At 30.0% G+C, this 19,805-nt stretch overlaps 3 protein-coding genes across 3 annotated transcripts; all 3 read left to right on the top strand.

The window, feature by feature from the left end:
- Positions 1 to 332: 332 nt before the first annotated feature.
- LOC108452495 (14 kDa proline-rich protein DC2.15-like) lies at positions 333 to 758 on the top strand. Its single transcript, XM_017750290.2, has one exon. The coding sequence runs from the start codon at positions 366 to 368 to the stop codon at positions 756 to 758; it is 393 nt and encodes a 130-aa protein (XP_017605779.1). The 5' UTR covers positions 333 to 365.
- A 13,807-nt stretch (positions 759 to 14,565) lies between these two features.
- Positions 14,566 to 15,338, top strand: LOC108452128 (14 kDa proline-rich protein DC2.15-like). Its single transcript, XM_017749877.2, has one exon. The coding sequence runs from the start codon at positions 14,623 to 14,625 to the stop codon at positions 15,025 to 15,027; it is 405 nt and encodes a 134-aa protein (XP_017605366.1). The 5' UTR covers positions 14,566 to 14,622; the 3' UTR covers positions 15,028 to 15,338.
- Positions 15,339 to 18,243: 2,905 nt separating this feature from the next.
- LOC108452086 (14 kDa proline-rich protein DC2.15-like) lies at positions 18,244 to 19,028 on the top strand. The gene has a single exon (XM_017749826.1). It carries the CDS (start codon positions 18,302 to 18,304, stop codon positions 18,704 to 18,706), a length of 405 nt encoding a protein of 134 aa, XP_017605315.1. The 5' UTR covers positions 18,244 to 18,301; the 3' UTR covers positions 18,707 to 19,028.
- Positions 19,029 to 19,805: the final 777 nt, after the last annotated feature.

Here is a 19,805-nt window from a genome sequence, read left to right as displayed (position 1 = left end):
TAGTACCATAAAACATATATTTAGAAAACTTTGATTCTATAAAAAAATCTACATAAATGTAGTGTAGATTAAAACTAAAACAAGCAAGATTTAACAATCATTAATTCTTCGTGAACCATGGCACAATGTGTTAAGTTCCACCTCACGATCATCACAAACATCCAAACTTCACCAGCCACCTCTAATTGATTTTGTTTTACAATTTGATGAATTAGCCTAGCATTAAAAAAACGTCCACTAGCCCTTCTTGTTAACACTATAAAACCACCTCCCTTTGCTCCAAAGTTCCCCATCCTCAAACACTTTTACTTTTTTAACTCTAAAGCTAAGAAAGCAAGCCACTAGGGTTTTAAGAGAAGACCAAAATGGCTTCAAAAAGATCAGCTTCCATGGCCCTCTTTCTAGCACTCAACATTCTTTTCTTTTCCCTAGTCAGTGCTACTTGTCGATCTTGCTCTTCTTCCAGCTCTAATCTCACCCCCACCCCCACTCCATCTGCACGAGGAAGGTGCCCCAGGGATGCTCTTAAATTAGGTGTATGTGCCAATGTGCTTAGCTTAGTCAATGTCACTGTTGGTTCACCCCCAGTGATGCCATGTTGTTCCCTTCTCAATGGCCTCATTGACCTTGAAGCTGCCGCTTGCCTTTGCACCGCTATCAGAGCTAACTTCTTAGGCCTCAAACTTAATGTCCCAGTTTCCCTCAGCTTGCTTCTCAACGTTTGCTCAAGGAATGTTCCTACTGGCTTCCAATGCTAATTTAAGTCATCACTCTCCCTACATTCTTTTTCATTTTTCTATTTGTGTTTGGTTTTTGAAAGTTATGGTTTCCCTTATTTGTATCAAAACAATGTCTTTATTTGTATCTTTGTTGTTTTAATTTTCTTGTGGAAGATTGATATTGAATACGTCTAATACCTTTCTTCAAGTGTTTTCCTTTGGGGGATGGGGTGTATTGTATGTAGTTATGGTAATAAATTTTATATTTTTATTATGTTTGTTTCTTCTTTTCATATGTTTATCACTATTACGATTTTTGTAACGCCCCTAACCCGAATCCGTCACCGGAATAGAGTTACAGAGCATTATCGGAGTTACCGATTCATTTATCAGATATTTCATTAATCTGATATCTTTTCTTTTCCACGTTCAAGTCTCGATTCAAGTCATCTGGATCTTTATAAAGAAATTTGATCGTCGTTTTCATTTATTTCATGTTATAATACATTCAACTAATGCTCTAAACAAAATTATCATTTTACCCCTAAACTTTTAATTAATGACGATTTCATCCTTAGGTTAAAATAAAATAAAATTATTGCAATTTAATCCTTATTTCCAGCCGTTATTCTCACACAAATTGATAACAACCTATAAGTTCTATAAAATGTCAGAATTTTCCAAAATTTCAACACTTTTCAATTTAATCCTTAAAACATGTTTTTCCCTGATCTTGAGCTAAATTAATAATTTCATTCAATTTTGTAATTTAAATAATAAAATAATCCATTTCATGCAAATTGGTCATTTCTAACTTTTTTTTTACAAAATTGCCCATAAAATTTTACTTTTATTCAATTTAGTCCATGAGTCTAAAACATACAAATTAGCCATGCTAGCTGAATATTCATACATATTTTCCTCCTCCTCCTCTCCATTCCACATCCTTAATTTATATAACATGCAACAAGTAACATTATCAATAATTTTACTATTTACTTATGTATATTCAAAACTGTCCATTTGCGTCATAGTTACTAAATTATTTATATCTTAAGCTACAGAACTCAAAATTAAGATCCTCAAATTTTCCCTAAAACTAGACTTACTTATCTTATTACCATAAAATTTTCATAATTTTTGGTTTAGCCAATAAGTACAGTTTATTCTTTAAAGTTTCCCCTGTTCTGCTGTCTGACAGTTCCGACCTTTCTTCACTAAGAATTAATTATCTCATTGTACGAGATTCGGATGATGTCCTGCTTATTTCTATTGAAAATAGACTCTTTAAGGATTTTAAACATTTAAATTTAATCCCTTAATTATTTTTATCCAATTTTTGATGATTTTCCAAAGTCAGAACAGGGGAACCCAAAATCATTCTGACATTGTCTCACAAAACTTATTATATCTCATGATTTACAATTCCATTGCTTACACCGTTTCTTCTATCTATAAGAAACTAGACTCAATAAACTTTAATTTCATATTTTATTCATCCTCTAATTAGATTTCTACAATTTTTGGAGATTTTTCAAAGTTAGACTATTGCTGCTGTCCAAAACTGTTTTAGTGTAAAATGTTGATTTTCATTCTGCCCCAAATTTCACAGTTCATACAATTCAGTCCTTACTTAATTAACCCCTCAATTAAATTAATTTTCTCAATTAATACTTTTCCTAGACATTATAAGTTATTTCATAACTATTGAAATTCAGAATTTCCACATAAAACTCTAACTTCAAACTCTTTTACAATTTAGGTCTCAAACATTCACTTTCTATTCAATTCTGTCAATAAAATCAGCATATAAACAATTTAAAGCTCTAATTCTATGTCAAATCATCATATACTTCCAGCACATATTCATATAAACTTTTAATTTCTTTCATAGAATCAAGAACTAATGAATTCAACAAATGGACCTAGTTGTAAAAGTCACAAAAACACAAAAATTTCAAGAAATAATCAAGAATTGAACTTACTTGCAGTAAAAATATGAAAAACCAGCTTAAGGAAACTCTTCCATGGTGTTTTTGCTGATGAGAATGCAGAAAAATAAAGAGAAATCTAGATAATTTCACTTTAGTCCTAGCTTTATTAAGTAAATTTTGCAATTTCGCCCTTAATTCCCTTATTTTCTTGGTGATTTAATGCTCTTGCCGTCCAGTCCAAATATACCTTGGGTCTATTTGCCTTTTAAACCCTCGGATTTAGTGACTCTAATCACTGTTCCGACACCACTGAAAATTAGGCTGTTACAATTTTCAAATCTTGAGATAGGACTATTTTAAATGGATCAATTTTATCTCTATATTAAAAAATTAATGTAGCCAAATTTTAACTGTTTAATATTTATTATGAAAAAGATAATATTAATTTTTCATTTGTCTTTTAAATCTAAAGAAAAGATTTCATTTATAGAACAATATAAAATTTTAAATTATTAACTCGGTTAAACAATAAATTATATATTTTGTAAACAGTAAGTGTTAGCTTTATTAAAATTTGACCTGATTTAGTTCTTTTTAATAGTATATGAATTAAATTGGTTAATTTAGTAATAAGGAGACCAACTTGAATGATCTCTATAATAGAGACTTAACAAGTAATTTCACCTAAAAACTCATTTAACTGGAAAAAAGGCAACGACTCCTTGTACTTGCTTAACATTTTGATTTCAAGACATTAATGATGGTTATCATCTAAACCTATATGGATGGGTGATATTAAGATAAATTTATACTTTTAATATATTTATTTCGGACTAATTATAGAATAATAAGTTCGTGTAATGAAATTCAAAATAATATAAAAGTGGCTAAATTAAAACAAAAAGTAAAGAGAGATTAAATTTAATTTTAAATTTTAATTATTTAATGATAATGTTTAAGAAAAATCTAACTAAAATTTGAGCATTAAAACTGAATATAAATACTTAGTGGGGATGACCACTGGGATAGACTTGGCTTTTGAATACAAAAGTTCCTTTCTTTCTTTTCATTTCTTTTAAGTAAACATTTGACATTCTGTCAATCTTTTTCCCAATTTCAATATTTTGGCTAGTTTACCTTCCAAGTCCCTTTCCTTTTCACTTTCCCCTTGTAGCACCTCGAATTCTGGGCTAAAAATTTTGAGGTTTGTAATTAGGGTCAGTGAGTAAGTTGTGCTATTGTGTTTAAGTACGCGTTTAAATGGCAGAATGGGCCTACTGATCCAATAGTTGGTAGTGTACTAATGTGCCTTTGGGTCCTCGGTTTGAGTCATCAAGTGTGTTTTGAATGACCATTTTTATTTTGGTTTTAAGGTTTAGGGTAATTATTTTCTTTACTGGGTGTTTATTATTTTTATTTTTATTTTTTATTTTTCTCTGGACTTTCTCTTCTTTTCCCTTTCTTTTGTTTTCTTTTTGCTTCTTCATCTTTTCTTTTTGAAAAGGGTGTGTCGAAACCTTTTTTGAAATCGACTTTTTATTTTTTTTTAAAAATGAAAAAATGAGAGTCGCCACCAATCCTTTTTATGAGGTGTGATCGGATCACCACGTAATTTGAACATTTTAATAAGATGTTTGATTTATTAAAATAATATTTTTCGGTCTACAACAATCCAAAAAATAGGTTCGGTCTACAACAATCCACCAATATTTTATGGGTTTTCAGTGTTGAAAATTGAAAAATTGAAGAGATTTTAAAATACGATCTTTTATTAAAACATTTCTTAACTAAATTAATTTTCATTGAAATGGGCTTATTTCATGTTAATTGAGAAAAAAGGATCATGTCCCGTAAGTTAGGACACAATGCCTTAAATCCTCGAAATCAAGAATAAACGCCATTTGATCGTCATTTGAATCTCGTTTTTATATTTTTGAAATGGATATTCGATTATTCAGTTTTAAAAAGAAATCATATCCCGTAAGTTAAGGACACGACTTTTCTAATTCCGAAAATAATAAATATTACCACAAAATTTTACATTTTTATGCGTCGTGCCAAAAAAATTAAACAATATAAAAATTAAAGATAAAATAATAATGACAATAATAATAAATGAACAAAGAAATGCATAAATAAAAGGATATAAACAATATAAAAATAAAAATAAATAAATAGATAAATGAACAAATAAATAAATAAATTTGTAAAAAGGGTTGAAATTAAATAAGTAAAGGATAAAATTAAAATTTAAATGAAATATTAGGGTAAATCGAATAAAATAAATAATAAAGGGACTAAAATGTAATAAAATAAATGAGTAAATAAATAGAGGACTAAAATCAAAATTTAAATGAAATTTAGGGGACAAATTGTAAATAAAAAACTATTAAAACAAAAAAAGGACCAAAAAGAAATGTGCGAAAAAAATAAGGACTAAATAGGAAAATATACCAAACCCTATTAAACGAACAGTTTCTTTGGAAAATCGGGGGACTAAATTGAAAATAAAAAAAATTAAATGGCGTAATCTAAAAAAAATAAAGGAATTAGGACCATATTGAAAAACAATTAAAAAGCAGAATGACTAGAGCGGCAATTAGACCCTCCCTTCAAAAACACGCAGATCCTAGGAGGATCTGGGTCGGGTCATCGGGTCGAACCTAAAATGACACTGTTTCAGGTGCTTGACCATTAAAACGGTCCAAGGACCAAATTGAAACAAAAATAAAACTAAGTGGCAAAATTAAAAAAATAAAGAAAATAGGATAGGACTAAATTGAAACGCACTGCAAAAGCGGAAGGGTCGATCGCGCAAATATCCCCACAACCGAAAACACGCGGATCCTAGGGGCGGATCGGGTCAAGGCGCGGGTTGGCCAAAAACGGCGTTGTTTTGGTGCCTAAGGAAATTGTCCAAAACGACGTCGTTTTGGCACCCTGTAAAAGCTCATAATCCTTTAAAAAATTCATTTTAACCCCACTCTAAAAAAAATAAAAAAACCTCTTCTCTCTAAAAAATTCCCAAGCCAGCCATCGAGCGCCGCCAAGGCTTCACTGCGGCCACCGGCCATCGGCGACAACAACCGCTGTTCACAGTTGCTGGAGTTCACCAAAAAAAGGTCATTTCGACCGTTTTTCCTCCCTTGGCTCAGGTTAGAGACGAAAACATCCAAAAAGTAAAAAAAAAACCTTCGATTTCGTTTTCTCCGATCGCAACAAAGGTAAAATTTTTCTTATTTCGAAAATATATGAATATATATTTGCTATATTGAAAACAAATGTGCAATATGAAAATATACCTTAGAGAACTCAAAAAATTTACTTTCAATCTGTTGTTTTGATTTCTTTGTGTGTTTCTCTCTACTATTGTATTCAAAATCACTGTCCAAAAAAAATACATTGAGTTTTCTGTGGCTTTATAGCCGATTTCAATACAATATTTCATATTTTTTGGTACTATCTAATATCTTTTCTACTGCTGATTTTGCAGGCGACGGTTGAGCGGTGAAAGAGTGGCGGTGGCAGAGGCTAGAGACTAGGGGCGGCACTAAGGTTTTAGGGTATTGGGCCTTTTGGGGCCTTTAGTTTTTTTTTTTTGTTTTTGGGTCGTTTGGGCCTTGTAATTTGGACTTTTATTTTCTGTTTTGGTTTTTGGTTGTCTGATTTGGGCTTAGGCAAATTTGGCCTGCTATAGGGTGGTTTTGTGGTTTTCGAAGAGCTTCAATTTCTTGATCATCGAATCGGGTTCTGAACGTCTTTGATCGCGAATCAGGTGTAGGTTTCTAACCTTCTAAATTTTTGTTAAAGAATTGTAGTTGTTTCCGTGAAATTGGAAATTTTTGTGTGCTTGTGGAATTGATCTTTCGAAAGGGGCGATTATCGTGGAATAACATAGGATCGGGTGTGATTTTGCCACATTTCTAAGTAATTATGGATTCGGGAACATTTCGGCAACAAAGGTACGCCTGGTAGCCAATTTCGGTGCGGTTTCATGACCACGCGAGTGGCCACAAGGGCGTGTGCCCCCACACAGGCATGTGTCCCTACACAGGCGGTCCACATGGTCGTATGCAATTAGGAATTAGGGTTTTCGAGCAAGATTTGGTGCCACACGGCCTTATGTCCGATTTGGGGATTTTTATTGAATTCCATAAGGTCGTGTCCCTTGAGTACACGGGCGTGTGTGTTTGGGAATTAGGGTTGGGTGATTTGGTGCCACATGGTCGTGTGGCTAATTTGGGGATTTAGGGATCCCACTGGGGCATGTGTTTTAGACACACGACCGTATCTACCTTGTACTCTATTTTAGCACAAATGGATAGAGAGTTACAAGGCCTGTTCACATAGCTATGTCCTTCGTCCACATGGGCGTGTACCTCATCCACACGACTGTATGCCTCTTCCCACACGGGCGTGATGACCCTCACATCGTCTAAGCATTTCCACACGGCCAGAGCACACAGTCATGTGGTCCTAAGTCATCAACTTTAGTTCTGTGTATGTTTTTTATCTGAAAGTGTGTCTGTGTGTTCGACTTATATGCTATTTGTGGCTGTTGTGTGGGATGTCTGATCCTAAACCCGGTTAGCTGGGTATGTGTGCTTATTTGTTTCTGTCTGATTGTCTATTGATGTGTTCATTGTTTCTATAAGATTGTAAGTATACATGCACTTGTATATAGAATTTTGGGGTTAGTTGTGAAGAAAAGGAAGACTGATTCTATTCTGATATGGCAGATTTACTGTAACCTATTCATACAGCGGTTTACCGCACTGTACTACACGTACGTCAGCTTTGCTGCGTACCATTAACTGATCTGGCAGTTAAACTGTAGTATGCCTGTGCAATGGATTATCTTATTGCACTGTACTGCATATATGTCAGCCCTACTGCGTATTAATATTAAAGCGGTTTAGACCACAAATATGGTGTGTAGGGTTAAATGGGCCTTTCGAGGTCCTTTGTGGTGTGTTTGGTTGGATGAGCTTAAACAACTCTTTTGGGGTGTGATCGATGCACTTGACTGCATTCATATGCATCTATTTGATGTTTTAAGTGAAAGATTATATGATTGTATTCTGTCTGACTGAATAACACTTGGTGTGCTTAAGTTGTTACTTTCTGTTGGGACGTTGGTTCCAAGTTTACTTTCTGACTTTGTGTATGTAAGTCTATTTCGTTGTTGGCTTGAGTTTCGTAATTCTGTTTTTAGTATCGTGTCAAACTCACACTGCTGAACTCGGTATATGGAGGTCTTAGACAGTCACGTTATAATAAATAATTAATAAGTCATCTTTTGGATTGCTACTTTGGTAGACAGCTTTGAAATGTAAATGTTTTTAAGAACTGTGGTATGAATTGTGTTTTGGGTTTTTCACAAATTTTAGGCTGATCTGAAATTTAGAAACTGCAAATGTATGTTTTCGAGTATTTTAAAACATTTATTCAAGTGTGGAAAATAAATATGTTTGTAACTAGATTTTTTTTTATAATACATTTTCTAAAATTTTTCTACGATCACTTCAATAATCAATGTGACTTCTGAAATCCGGTCAAAACTTCTAGGCCAGGCCTTGAGGCGTTACACCACCACTTCCATTAAAAGTCATTTCCATACTCCATTTAGCATGATTTATTTCATGATTAACTAAGTCCCTTTAGTTTTAGTCTAGTTATCACTCCGACGAAGTAATCATGAGATATGAACCCACACTAAATACTTTGCAATTCAATATTCGCTATCTTTCCAGTATATGGGATAGTACAAATTCGTCTATTGAAGTTGATTTGATTTCAAATCAAAAAGCGCACGTTGGGTTGGAATCGTTTGGCATACAGTTGGGAAGTTGAGTCGGCCCTACTGTATTCAAAATCATACGAACAAATTAGCGTGTTCAATTGGAAAAAGCTAGTTGGATTCCGTCAAGGGAGATAGTGATCAGATTTAAACGACCCACATGGTTGAGGTCGTTGATTTGAGTTGGGTCTTTCAGATCGCAAGACTGTCGAAGTCTTAAATTACGGGTATGTGTCACGTGATTAGAAATTCAACAAGGGTTGATTTGCAAATCATACCCAAATCGACAACAAGAGGAAAAGCTGGTGGTTTGAGGCATCCTTGATCGCTATAACCAATTTATTGATTAGAAGGGAAAACTTTTTTTTTTCTAGGACCAGTTCGAGTTTGGAGTGTACCAAGGCTAAGCTTTAATATATTTTATTTACCAATTTATTTTATTCGCTTAATTTAATTTTGTATTTTGCAATCTCAAATCTATTTTCATTTTATTATATTACGCATTTATTTATTTTATTTTCCCTATCAACTAAATAGACTATAAGAATTTATATTTGGTGGTTTCAACGACCATCAATAGGGTTTGAACTTTTCCTTAATTATGGTCGGTTCACTTAAAATAAAAAATGAAATTGATAACAAAACCGATTCTAATTAATTAAGATGTATCAAAAACTAATTAAGAGAAATATTTAACAGTTTGATCCTGTAAATAAATATTGAAAACCTAACAAAATATTATGTGTGAAAACTTCAAGAGTGCTGAAAGTAAATCATCGAATTTCTTTAAAATTAATAATATTATCTTATTTAAATATGTAATATTATTATTTTATTTAAACTTAAATCAATAAATATTTTAAGGGTAAACTAAACCGATAGACAATCATTAATAATTTTATTATTATTAATCTATAAAAATTACAAAATAGTCTCTCATATTTTTTACTTTATCTTTTTAGTCTATATAATTATATAATTTTGTCCTATTCTAAAAAATTTATGGATAATAAATTAATAATTTTGCATAATACTAAACACTTAGTAACATAGTTGTAATCAGTAATTTAAAATACATGAGTAAAAATATTATAAATATAAAATAATATTTAATGATACATAACATACAAAAATACAATATAATAAACATTATTTTATTTATATTTTTATAAAATATTTAATAAAACTAACATCTTATGATTTGATAGTACTATACAACTTGTCATCAAAACTAGAATATATAATGAAAATTATTTAAATTATATTTTTATAAGAAGTATTCAATAAATTTAGGAATTTGATGATATTATACAACTTGTCATTATAAGAAAATTTTAGATTTCTGTTGAGGCAACTTGTCATTAACAATTTTCACAGTTGTCTTCTACTACTCTCATAATTTGTTATATTTGGTGTTGGGTAATTTTTGAACAAAATTTTTAGGTGTGATCTTTGCTGATACTTTAGACGTATGTAAATTCATCTATAATTGATATCCAAATCGTTAAATGTTTATAGGAACATATTTTTTTATTAATAGAAAGATTGACTGTAATTGATTTAATATGTTGGTAAATCAAAAGTTAGTTTAAATATTTGAGATTTGTATATGTTTTGTACCGAGAAATTTAGCACTTATCCATTCAATGAATAATTTGTTATTGTGAGTGTATTGAATGTGAAAACAAATAAATTACTTGATTTTTAGCCTAATTAAAAGAGAGATCTTAAGTGCAAAAGTAAGGTTACTAATCACTTGATTGTTAGAGTTTATAATCACTTGTTGTATGAGGTATTGAGATAGAAGATTATCTCTTTAGGTAAGGCATTTGGTGTTGAGATAAAGCATTGCTCGTAGCATTGCTTCTAGCACTGCTCTATTTCCTTACAAATGTCGTTCTTAATTCTTTCTATTTCTCATAATTCTTTTTTTAAATTTTAAAGACTTTTTTTTTTGTAATTTTTATTATAATTTTTATGATTTCTGTTATTGAAGATATGAAAATCTTTTCAAAAATTTCGAGCTTTCTAGAATTTTTATATATTTTTAAGGAGTAAAGGTGAAGTTGACAATATCTATAAATATTAAGGTGCTGAAATTGCTAAATATTAAGGTGTTTAAAAAATCACGATTGAATTTTAATGGCTTATTGGAATGAGGATGTGGTGATGCTTTATTTTGACTTGGGAACCATGCCTCACATCAATTTCACATTTATTGGTTAAGGGAGTGGGTGTTGTTTAGATGTTTAAGGTGCTGAAATTGTGGTTCTCTTACGTTGTGTTTTTTGGGTGCTTAACTTGTATGGTATTCTCTTTTTTGTACCTTGTTTCAAGGTCCTTAATCAATAAAATTTCCGATCATTTAGTAAAATAAAAATCAAAATCAAAACATATCATTAAAATTAAAATTCGATAAATTTTTGTATTGTTATCAAAATAAGGAAAATTAATTGTAGGTTTGAATATGCGGTGCATTTACCTATAATTACTGTAAAAACAACAATGATGGTGAGATTAAATATTATAGCATGAGATAAAAAGTAAGCTAAGCACACCGCACTCCACCACGCATCTAAATTAGGGGCAAAGTCAAAATAAATATTTAGGAGGCGGATAAAATTTTAATTTTTATAGTTTATATCTTTATAATTTGTAAATGATTAAATTGAATTTTTATAATTTTAAGGGACAAACTAAAATTTTACATTTATTAATTTAAAATTTTTAAAAAAAATTTAAGGGCCAAAAGAGCAAATTTATATTTTAATGGGGCCGGGGCCCATGCCAGCCCCCTAACTTCGCCCCTGATCCAAACCCACTTAAATTTTGTTTCATAATACAAATCATTAAATATTTTAATTTACTAAAAGTTTAATCCATATAATTTATATGAATAGAATATCAAAATTTAATATTTATGAATAGAATATAAAATTTTAAAAATATTAATGGTGCTTAGAGTTAAAAAATAAATAAATTAATTATATATATTTGGGGTGACACCCTAATGAATCTTAAGCCACTAGCCACCAATCCAAACTCGTGAACCCATTATTGTTGCCTGAAATAATGTCACAATAATTACAATTTGTTTACTTAAATTCGTACAAGGGAAGAACGTGTATTTCGATTATTATTGCAATTAAATTGAAAATACAAAATGTTGAAACAACTTTAATTGATACAGGGTCTTATTCTTGAGAGCTGGCATCTTCAACTCAACCTATATAGTTCTACTTTATTAACGTAAAAAAAACAAAAACAAAAACAACAACATTGATTCAATGAAATTTTGATTAGTTAACGTAATTAGAGATCCAACCTTATACAACAATAAATTAGAAAATTATGGATGGTTAAATTGATATAATTTAAAATTAAAGTAATTACTTTATTAAATATAAAAATTCTTCAAATAAATATTAGATAATAATAATTATATTATGTGTTGAAAAATTACTACTGCAAAACAAAGACGTTAGCATTGACAAGTACAAATAATAAGGAAAAATAAATAAATAAATATTGCGCCGTGGAAAGTCACTGTCTTAGAAGCAATTTTGTCCTGATCAGTGTAATCGGAAATGGATGTCGTCTCCTAATGTTAACACAGTGCTTCTAGATTCGTACACTCGAATGAGGAAGATGGAACTAAATTGATATTGCTCTTTTTAGATTTACGAGAAATAAGATCAAAATAAGTTTAAAGGTGGTCAAAAAATTCAGCTAGAAAAATTACATTAGGATCAATTATCAAAAAGTTTGGAGGGGTCACAATTGGTCCCACTTCTAACCCAAACTTCTAGACATTTTCCTATAATGTAATTTTTAATAAAATAACAAAGTTTGTAGAGAAAGAAAGAATGAGGGAGACGAGAAGAATAGTAGAAACTATGTTTTTCGTTGTGTGAAATATGAGGAAGATAGCCTACTATTTATACTATTAGCTGAAGGGCTAAATAATAAAAATGCGTAGGCAAAAAGGTAAATCTAGTAGATTGTGTAAATAACTAAATATTACTAGATTGTTAACACTTGCTTGATTTCGAAAATTGGATTCGCAAGATGAGCTTGATTTCCAATGGCTAAGAAGAACCCTAGGGTAAACAGCAAGGCTAGAACCAAGACGGCAGACGGTGAAATGATGTCGAGTTGACGGAAAGAGTGGGGTTGAGTTGTTTTAAAAGAGTCAAAACTATCCTCAATTTTCTCTGTTACTTTTTCTAGGAAACAAACAAGAAGAAGATTAAAAAAGAAAAAAACTTACAAACGTTGGTCTTATATTGCAAATAAACTAAAAAAATTATTTTAGACTAATTACAAAGAAATCCTTAGCTTTAGTTAAAAGTAATATATATATATATATACACACCACGTCAGTAATCTGTTTGTGGATTAATAGAATTTCTAATAGCAATTATCTTAATTAGAATGACTAAATTGACAAAAAAAATTAGAATGACCAGAATAAAAACAACGCTGTTTTAGATTAACTTGCGATGTAATTTACCCTAAAATTAATAATATTTTTATAACTTTATCAATAATTATTATTTTTATATTATTTTAATTTCTCTCATCTACATAGTGGGTGTCGTATAGGACTAGTATAAATATGGTTAATGGTTAATGCATTCTTCGGTTCATATGGGAACAAATATTATAAGTTTTTTTTTTCATTTAAGTTGAAACTTTAGTGCTACTTTATTAATTTATTAATATAATATTTTCTTTCGTCCATGGATGTTACATAATTTAGTTATCATATAATATCAATTATACATAATTTCAGCCTTAAATATTAAAACTTAAATTTGATTATTTTTAAATAAATTTAATTTATTATTCAAATTCATTTTTAAACTTAATATTTTATTTAAATCCACTAAAATGTTGAGTAAAATTTTGAATTTAAATGTATAACTTAACTTTGGAATATGTCTAATTTTTACTCAATAGCATAAAAGAATATTTTGTATAACTCACCATTGAATTTGAATGAATGTATAATAATCAAAAGCGAAGTCGGGAAAAAGTTTTAGGATATAATTTTTAAAAATTAAATCAAATTTTTATCATTTGTAGGAAGTTAATGTACAATTTTACTTCTATTAATTTAAAATTTTAAAAATTTAAAGGGTCAAAATAATAAATTTTCTATTTTAAGGAGGTCAAGGCCTCTACCAACCTCCCTAAATCTACTTCGATAATAATATTTTATGTCTTTAAAAATTATTGACAGGAAGACTAATTTTTAAAACCTAAAAACTAAAATGATTAACATATCCATTAAAAGAATTCTAATATAAATTATTCTATATTAGCTATTTATAAAGTAAAATAAAACCCTTTAACTAAATTTTATATATCATGAGTGAAAAGATACCAATATAGAATGTCAAAATTACTAAATTACAAATATATAGGTAATAATTACATAACTTTTATAAAACATAATAATCTACCCTTCTTTTAACAATTATTAATTTTAAAATAAAAATTATATATATTGGTTTCCAAAAATATCCACCAAACGAGTTATAATTATAGTGTATTTTTATCTCCTCGAGACGATAATATCATGATTCAATGTGAATGTCACAACTTTAATTATGAGAGCTTCAATTCAAACCCGTAAGCACATTTTTCAATTACAAACACAAAATCTTCAATCAACCTTAATTATGAGAGCTGCCATCTTCAACTCAACCCTATATAATTGTGCTTAATTAACATTAAAAAAAACACAACCATGATGAAACGAAAATTTCATTGGTTAATATTGTCACAACTTGATTTGTCGGGCTGTATCTACTAATCAGAACTGTTTTTTTTTAATATATTATAATTTATTTTTGGAACTTACAATTATATTTTATCGCAGAAGTTTTTTGAGATGATCAAATCATATAATTTATCCTATAGGAGCTGTGGTAACATGGCAATGTTCTAATTTCCACCTCACAGATCACAAACATCCAAACTTCACCGGCCACCTTAATTTGATTTTATTCTACAATTTAATCTATTAACCCAACATTAAAAAAATAACTCACTAGTTTCTTGTAACCACTATAAAACCCCCGTCCCATTCACTCCAACTCCCACATCCCCAAACACTTGTACTTTTATCTCTAAGCCAAGAAAGCAGGCCACTAACATCAAAATGGCTTCAAAACAATCAGCTTCCATGGCCCTCCTTTTGGCACTCAACATTCTCTTCTTTTCCTTGGTCAGTGCTACTGCCCCATGCCCTCCCACCAAACCTAACCATAAACCAAAGCCAAACCCCAACCCCAGCACCCCATCTTCACAAGGCAAGTGCCCCAGAGATGCCCTTAAATTAGGTGTATGTGCTAATGTGCTTGGCTTAGTCAATGCCACTGTTGGTTCACCCCCAGTGAAGCCATGCTGTTCCCTTCTTGATGGCCTTGTCGATCTCGAAGCTGCTGTTTGCCTCTGCACCGCTATCAAAGCTAACGTCTTAGGCATCAAGCTTGACATTCCAGTTTCTCTTAGCTTGCTCCTCAATGTTTGCTCAAAGAAAGTTCCTTCTGGCTTCCAATGCTAATTGAAGTAATCATGTTTCCCCTACATTCTTTCTCAACTTCTTTATGGTTTGTGTTTGTTTTTTTTTAGGTTATGATGCCATAACTTCATTGCAGTAAATCAGTGTTTTCATTTGTAACTTTATTGTTTTAATTTCCTTGTGAGGGATTGATATAGAATAAGTCTAATACTTTTCTTCAAGTGTTTACCTTTGGGGTTTTTTATATCTCCACGAGACATGTAAAGACTTGTATTATTCAACTCGTTAATTTATTCAATTACTTCTCAGTTGGGGGTCTCTTGACCCTTTGGGGCATGCTTTGTTTTGGAAGATTCATATTGTAACAATTCTTTGGTATAGAATTCCCCCAATATTTTCATTCTCTTGCATCCTCATATTTTCAAATCTAGTAGTGAACATCTGCAACTTTGATTGTTTTACTGTATTTGTACCTTCTTGAGCAGTTTGAAGGATTTCTCAAGCTTCCTTTGCAACTTTAATTAAGAAATATGTTTACTAGGTGTGTTTAATGGGAGGCTTTGATGACAATTGTTGAGTCCAAAATTGATATTTATAATCAGAAATCGAGCAATGCTTAGAGCATTTTCAACTGCTTCAAGCATCAACAATGTAAAGTGGAGAAAACTTATTAACACACAATGTGTTTACGTAGTTAAGTTTCTCCACAAAGAATATCCACTCTCTTAGCACATTGTACAACAAATATTTTCAAGCTCTAACACTTACTAGTTTAAACTCATCATCTTTGTATCTAAGATCTAGACGTCTTAATCTAAGTTTTTAGTTTAAAACTTAGAACACTAATCAAGTCATACACTTGATTATTTTCTCAATGAACAAGATAAAGTGCTCTCAGAGTTCAGTACATTATTTATACAAGTATCCCCAAAATATATGTAATTAAGACTTACTAACATATTATATCATTTACAATCAATCTTCCCTCAAAACAAACAAAATAATATGCAAAAAGAAATATCTCTCCAAGTAGCTTAGCATAAGTCTTGAATCTTTAAGATATACTTCCAGCTTAACCCGATTCGATTCGATTCGATCCATCAAACTTGAGAAGTTGATTGCTTCAATCTAAATCTAAACCAACCTCTAATATATGTTGATGTGTAGTTCGGATATTAAGAATAGGCTAGCAATTGCCCAAAGTAACAACAAGAATTACAACCCAATGAGTTTTATTGTCAAAATTTGTCAATACAAACATAGTAAGATTTCTACACAGAGAGTGCTACTACCAATGAGTACTGGTCTAAGCATTACTCAAAAACTATCTCAACATTGATAAAATTTATTAATTTATCAAAAAATAAACTCAAACCTTAAATATGTGTAATATTTATTCATCAGCATAAAAGAATCATATCTTTGAATAACCAAAATTTGGTTTACTTACGAAATTTTTCTAATAAGCTCTAAGTATCAACTTTTTTTCCAAAATTTTTATTATTTATTTTCTAAATAATTTAATCAAACATATCTTGAGTTAAAAATGTTATTAGATATGAACGAATGTATAATAATATTTTTATGTCTATAAAATTATTGACATGAGATTATTTTATCAAAACCTAAAACTAATTTTTTAAGAAAATTCTAATATAAATTATTTCTTATTATCTATCTACAAACTATAATAAAATCCTTAACTAAGTTTGATATATCACAAGTCAAGTGACACCAACTCAATTAATGAAAGTATAATGATATCAAATTTGTTAAACTAAAAAATATATGGGTAAATTACATTGGTAGTCACCTTACTATTGGTAAATTCCTTGTTTTTGGTCATTCAATTGTGAAAAGTTACAAATGACCACCTAACTATTCGATTTTGTATTTTTTTGTCAAATTTGTTAAATGACTAACTGAAAGATGATGTACCAACTTTTAAAATTGGAACTTTAACCTTCAACATTTATATATCATGTTAATTTTGTCTTGATTCTAAAAAATTTAACTTTGATATTTACACATTATGTAATTTGATCTTTTTTGTAGTTTTGCTTTCATTATTATCCTTTCATCTAAAAAGCTAAAAAAAAAACTAATTTATCAACTAAATTTGATAATATATATATATATATACAAAAATGGAAATACTCAAAATCCAATATAATAATTTTTATCTATTGTCATTCTTTTAATATTAACTCTCAATGTCACAGAGAAAAAATTAAAAAAATAAATTGACACAATGTATAAATGTTGAGAGTTAAAGTTGCTATTATGCTAATTTTAAAAATTGTCAAGTTATCTTCCCATTAGTAATTTAATGGTTGGTGACAAAAAAAAGTTAAAGAATTATATTTTATAACTTTTCATAATTAAATGAAAAAAAGAAACTTATCAATAACTGGATCTCATAGTATAATTTGCCCAATATATATGAGTAATCATGAATCTTTAATTTTTATATAATATATTTTTATTGATTGAATCATTTGTTATATATATATATATATATATATATAAAAACTAATCCATCTTTCTAATACAACCCAACTTCTCATTACTTATCTACCCTTCTTTTTAACTATCATTATTTTTAAAAATATTTTTACCGACATTATAATTGTTACAAATTCAAGTACTTTCTATATTTTGAGAGATAAAATGTGGAGACTTTTCAAGCTTGGTTCAATGTGAATAAACCCTAAAGTTGAAATGAAAAGTTAGTATCTCTAGACTTACGCATCAATTCAAACCCGTGAACACATTTTTCGATTACAATTACATATAATTAAATTGCAAACACAAAATCTTCGAAGAAATCATGAGAGTTGCCATCTTCAACTCAACCCTATATAATTGTCTACTTAATTAACATTTAAAAAACCACAACTATGATGCAACGAAATTTTCATTAGTTAATAATGTCACAACTTGATTTGTCGAGCTGTATCTACTAATCAGAACCTTTTTTTAAAATATATATTATTTATTTTTGGAACTTACAATTATATTTTTTAGTGCTGAAGTTTTTTGAGATGATCACTATCGCAAAGCATAAAATATAGGGGCAGTGGTAACATGACAATGTGCAAATTTCCACCTCACAAATCACAAACATCCAAAAATTCACCTGCCACCTTAATTTGATTTTATTCTACAATTTGATCAATTAACCCAACATTAAAAAAATAACTCACTAGTTTCTTGTAACCACTATAAAACCCCCGTCCCATTCACTCCAACTCCCACATCCCCAAACACTTCTACTTTTAGCTCTAAGCCAAGAAAGCAGGCCACTAACATCAAAATGGCTTCAAAACAATCAGCTTCCATGGCCCTCCTTTTGGCACTCAACATTCTCTTCTTTTCCTTGGTCAGTGCTACTGCCCCATGCCCTCCCACCAAACCTAACCATAAACCAAAGGCAAACCCCAACCCCAGCACCCCATCTTCACAAGGCAAGTGCCCTAGAGATGCCCTTAAATTAGGTGTATGTGCTAATGTGCTTGGCTTAGTCAAGCCCGTCATTGGTTCACCCCCAGTGATGCCATGCTGTTCCCTTCTTGATGGCCTCGTCGATCTCGAAGCTGCTGTTTGCCTTTGCACAGCTATCAAAGCTAACATCTTAGGCATCAACCTTGACATTCCAGTTTCTCTTAGCTTGCTCCTCAATGTTTGCTCAAAGAAAGTTCCTTATGGCTTCCAATGCTAATTTAAGTCAATCATTTTCCCCTACATTCTTTCTCAACTTCTTTATGGTTTGTGTCTGGTTTTTTTCAAGTTATGATGCCATAACTTCATTGTTTTAATGTGCAATAAATTAGTGTTTTCATTTCTAATTTTGTTGTTTTAATTTCTTCGTGGGGGATAGATATAGAATAAGTTTAATACTTATCTTCAAGTGTTGTTTGAAGTTTTTTTATATCTCCAAAGAACATGGAAAGACTTGTATTATTTAGCTCGTTAATTTATTCCCTTGTTTATTTATCAGTTTATTAATATGAGCCCCATTTCATATTTGTACCCTAAGTAAATCATTTTTTTCAACCTCCAAAATGTATCTTGTTCTTACAATTATCAAATCTTGAGGAGGGTAGAAATTTAAATAATAATGGTAATTAACACTATGGTTGGATCAAAGGAGAAGAAAATCAAGGGAATTAAATGATTTAATGTTTTGCTTCACTAACCCTTTGCTTAGTTCCACTAGTGGATTTTTAATAAATAAGTTAGTTCTTTGCTGAGCAAAAAAAAAAAAATTATCTTGTTACAATAATTAAAATTAATAAAAGAAAATAATGACCATTTTGTTAGGGTAAATAGTGACAACGAAAGAAAAGATTAATTTTAATAAATTTCCTCTTTTGTAAAATAAATAAAGATATTTTACATCTTAAAATTTTGTTTTTCATTGCCTAAAGAAACAAAAAGAAACCATGATTCTTTCCATTTGCTTTTATTTTATCATAAATATCCATAATTCATATTTACCTCTAATGATTGAAATATAAAACCTATTGCAGTCGCAATTGTAATAAATACAATATAAGCTGAAATGCATTTACAAGGAAGAAATAAGCACTCTAATGATAAAAGTACTACAGAGAGGCCCTTTACAATAAGTTAAATTATAATTTGTCATTATTTATTTAATAATAAATTAATTAGTTTTTTTATGTTAGAATATCAAAGAATAAATTGTTTTTTCTGTTAAAAAATTTATCCATTTTTACTGTTAAAAATTAGTGTGGTTAACAAAATAACCAGACAAATACGCGTGACGTGCCATGCGTACCTCATTCTGACATATA

The sequence above is a fragment of the Gossypium arboreum genome, chromosome 11 (assembly GCF_025698485.1).
Source record: "Gossypium arboreum isolate Shixiya-1 chromosome 11, ASM2569848v2, whole genome shotgun sequence".
NCBI classification, from domain to species: domain Eukaryota; kingdom Viridiplantae; phylum Streptophyta; class Magnoliopsida; order Malvales; family Malvaceae; genus Gossypium; species Gossypium arboreum.
This window is presented reverse-complemented; position numbering and strand designations above follow the sequence as displayed.

Excerpts from the sequence above, each read along its gene's own strand:
- LOC108452128 (XM_017749877.2), top strand. The coding sequence starts at position 14,623 with ATGGCTTCAAAACAATCAGCTTCCATGGCCCTCCTTTTGGCACTCAAC.
- LOC108452086 (XM_017749826.1), top strand. The coding sequence starts at position 18,302 with ATGGCTTCAAAACAATCAGCTTCCATGGCCCTCCTTTTGGCACTCAAC.
- LOC108452495 (XM_017750290.2), top strand. The coding sequence starts at position 366 with ATGGCTTCAAAAAGATCAGCTTCCATGGCCCTCTTTCTAGCACTCAAC.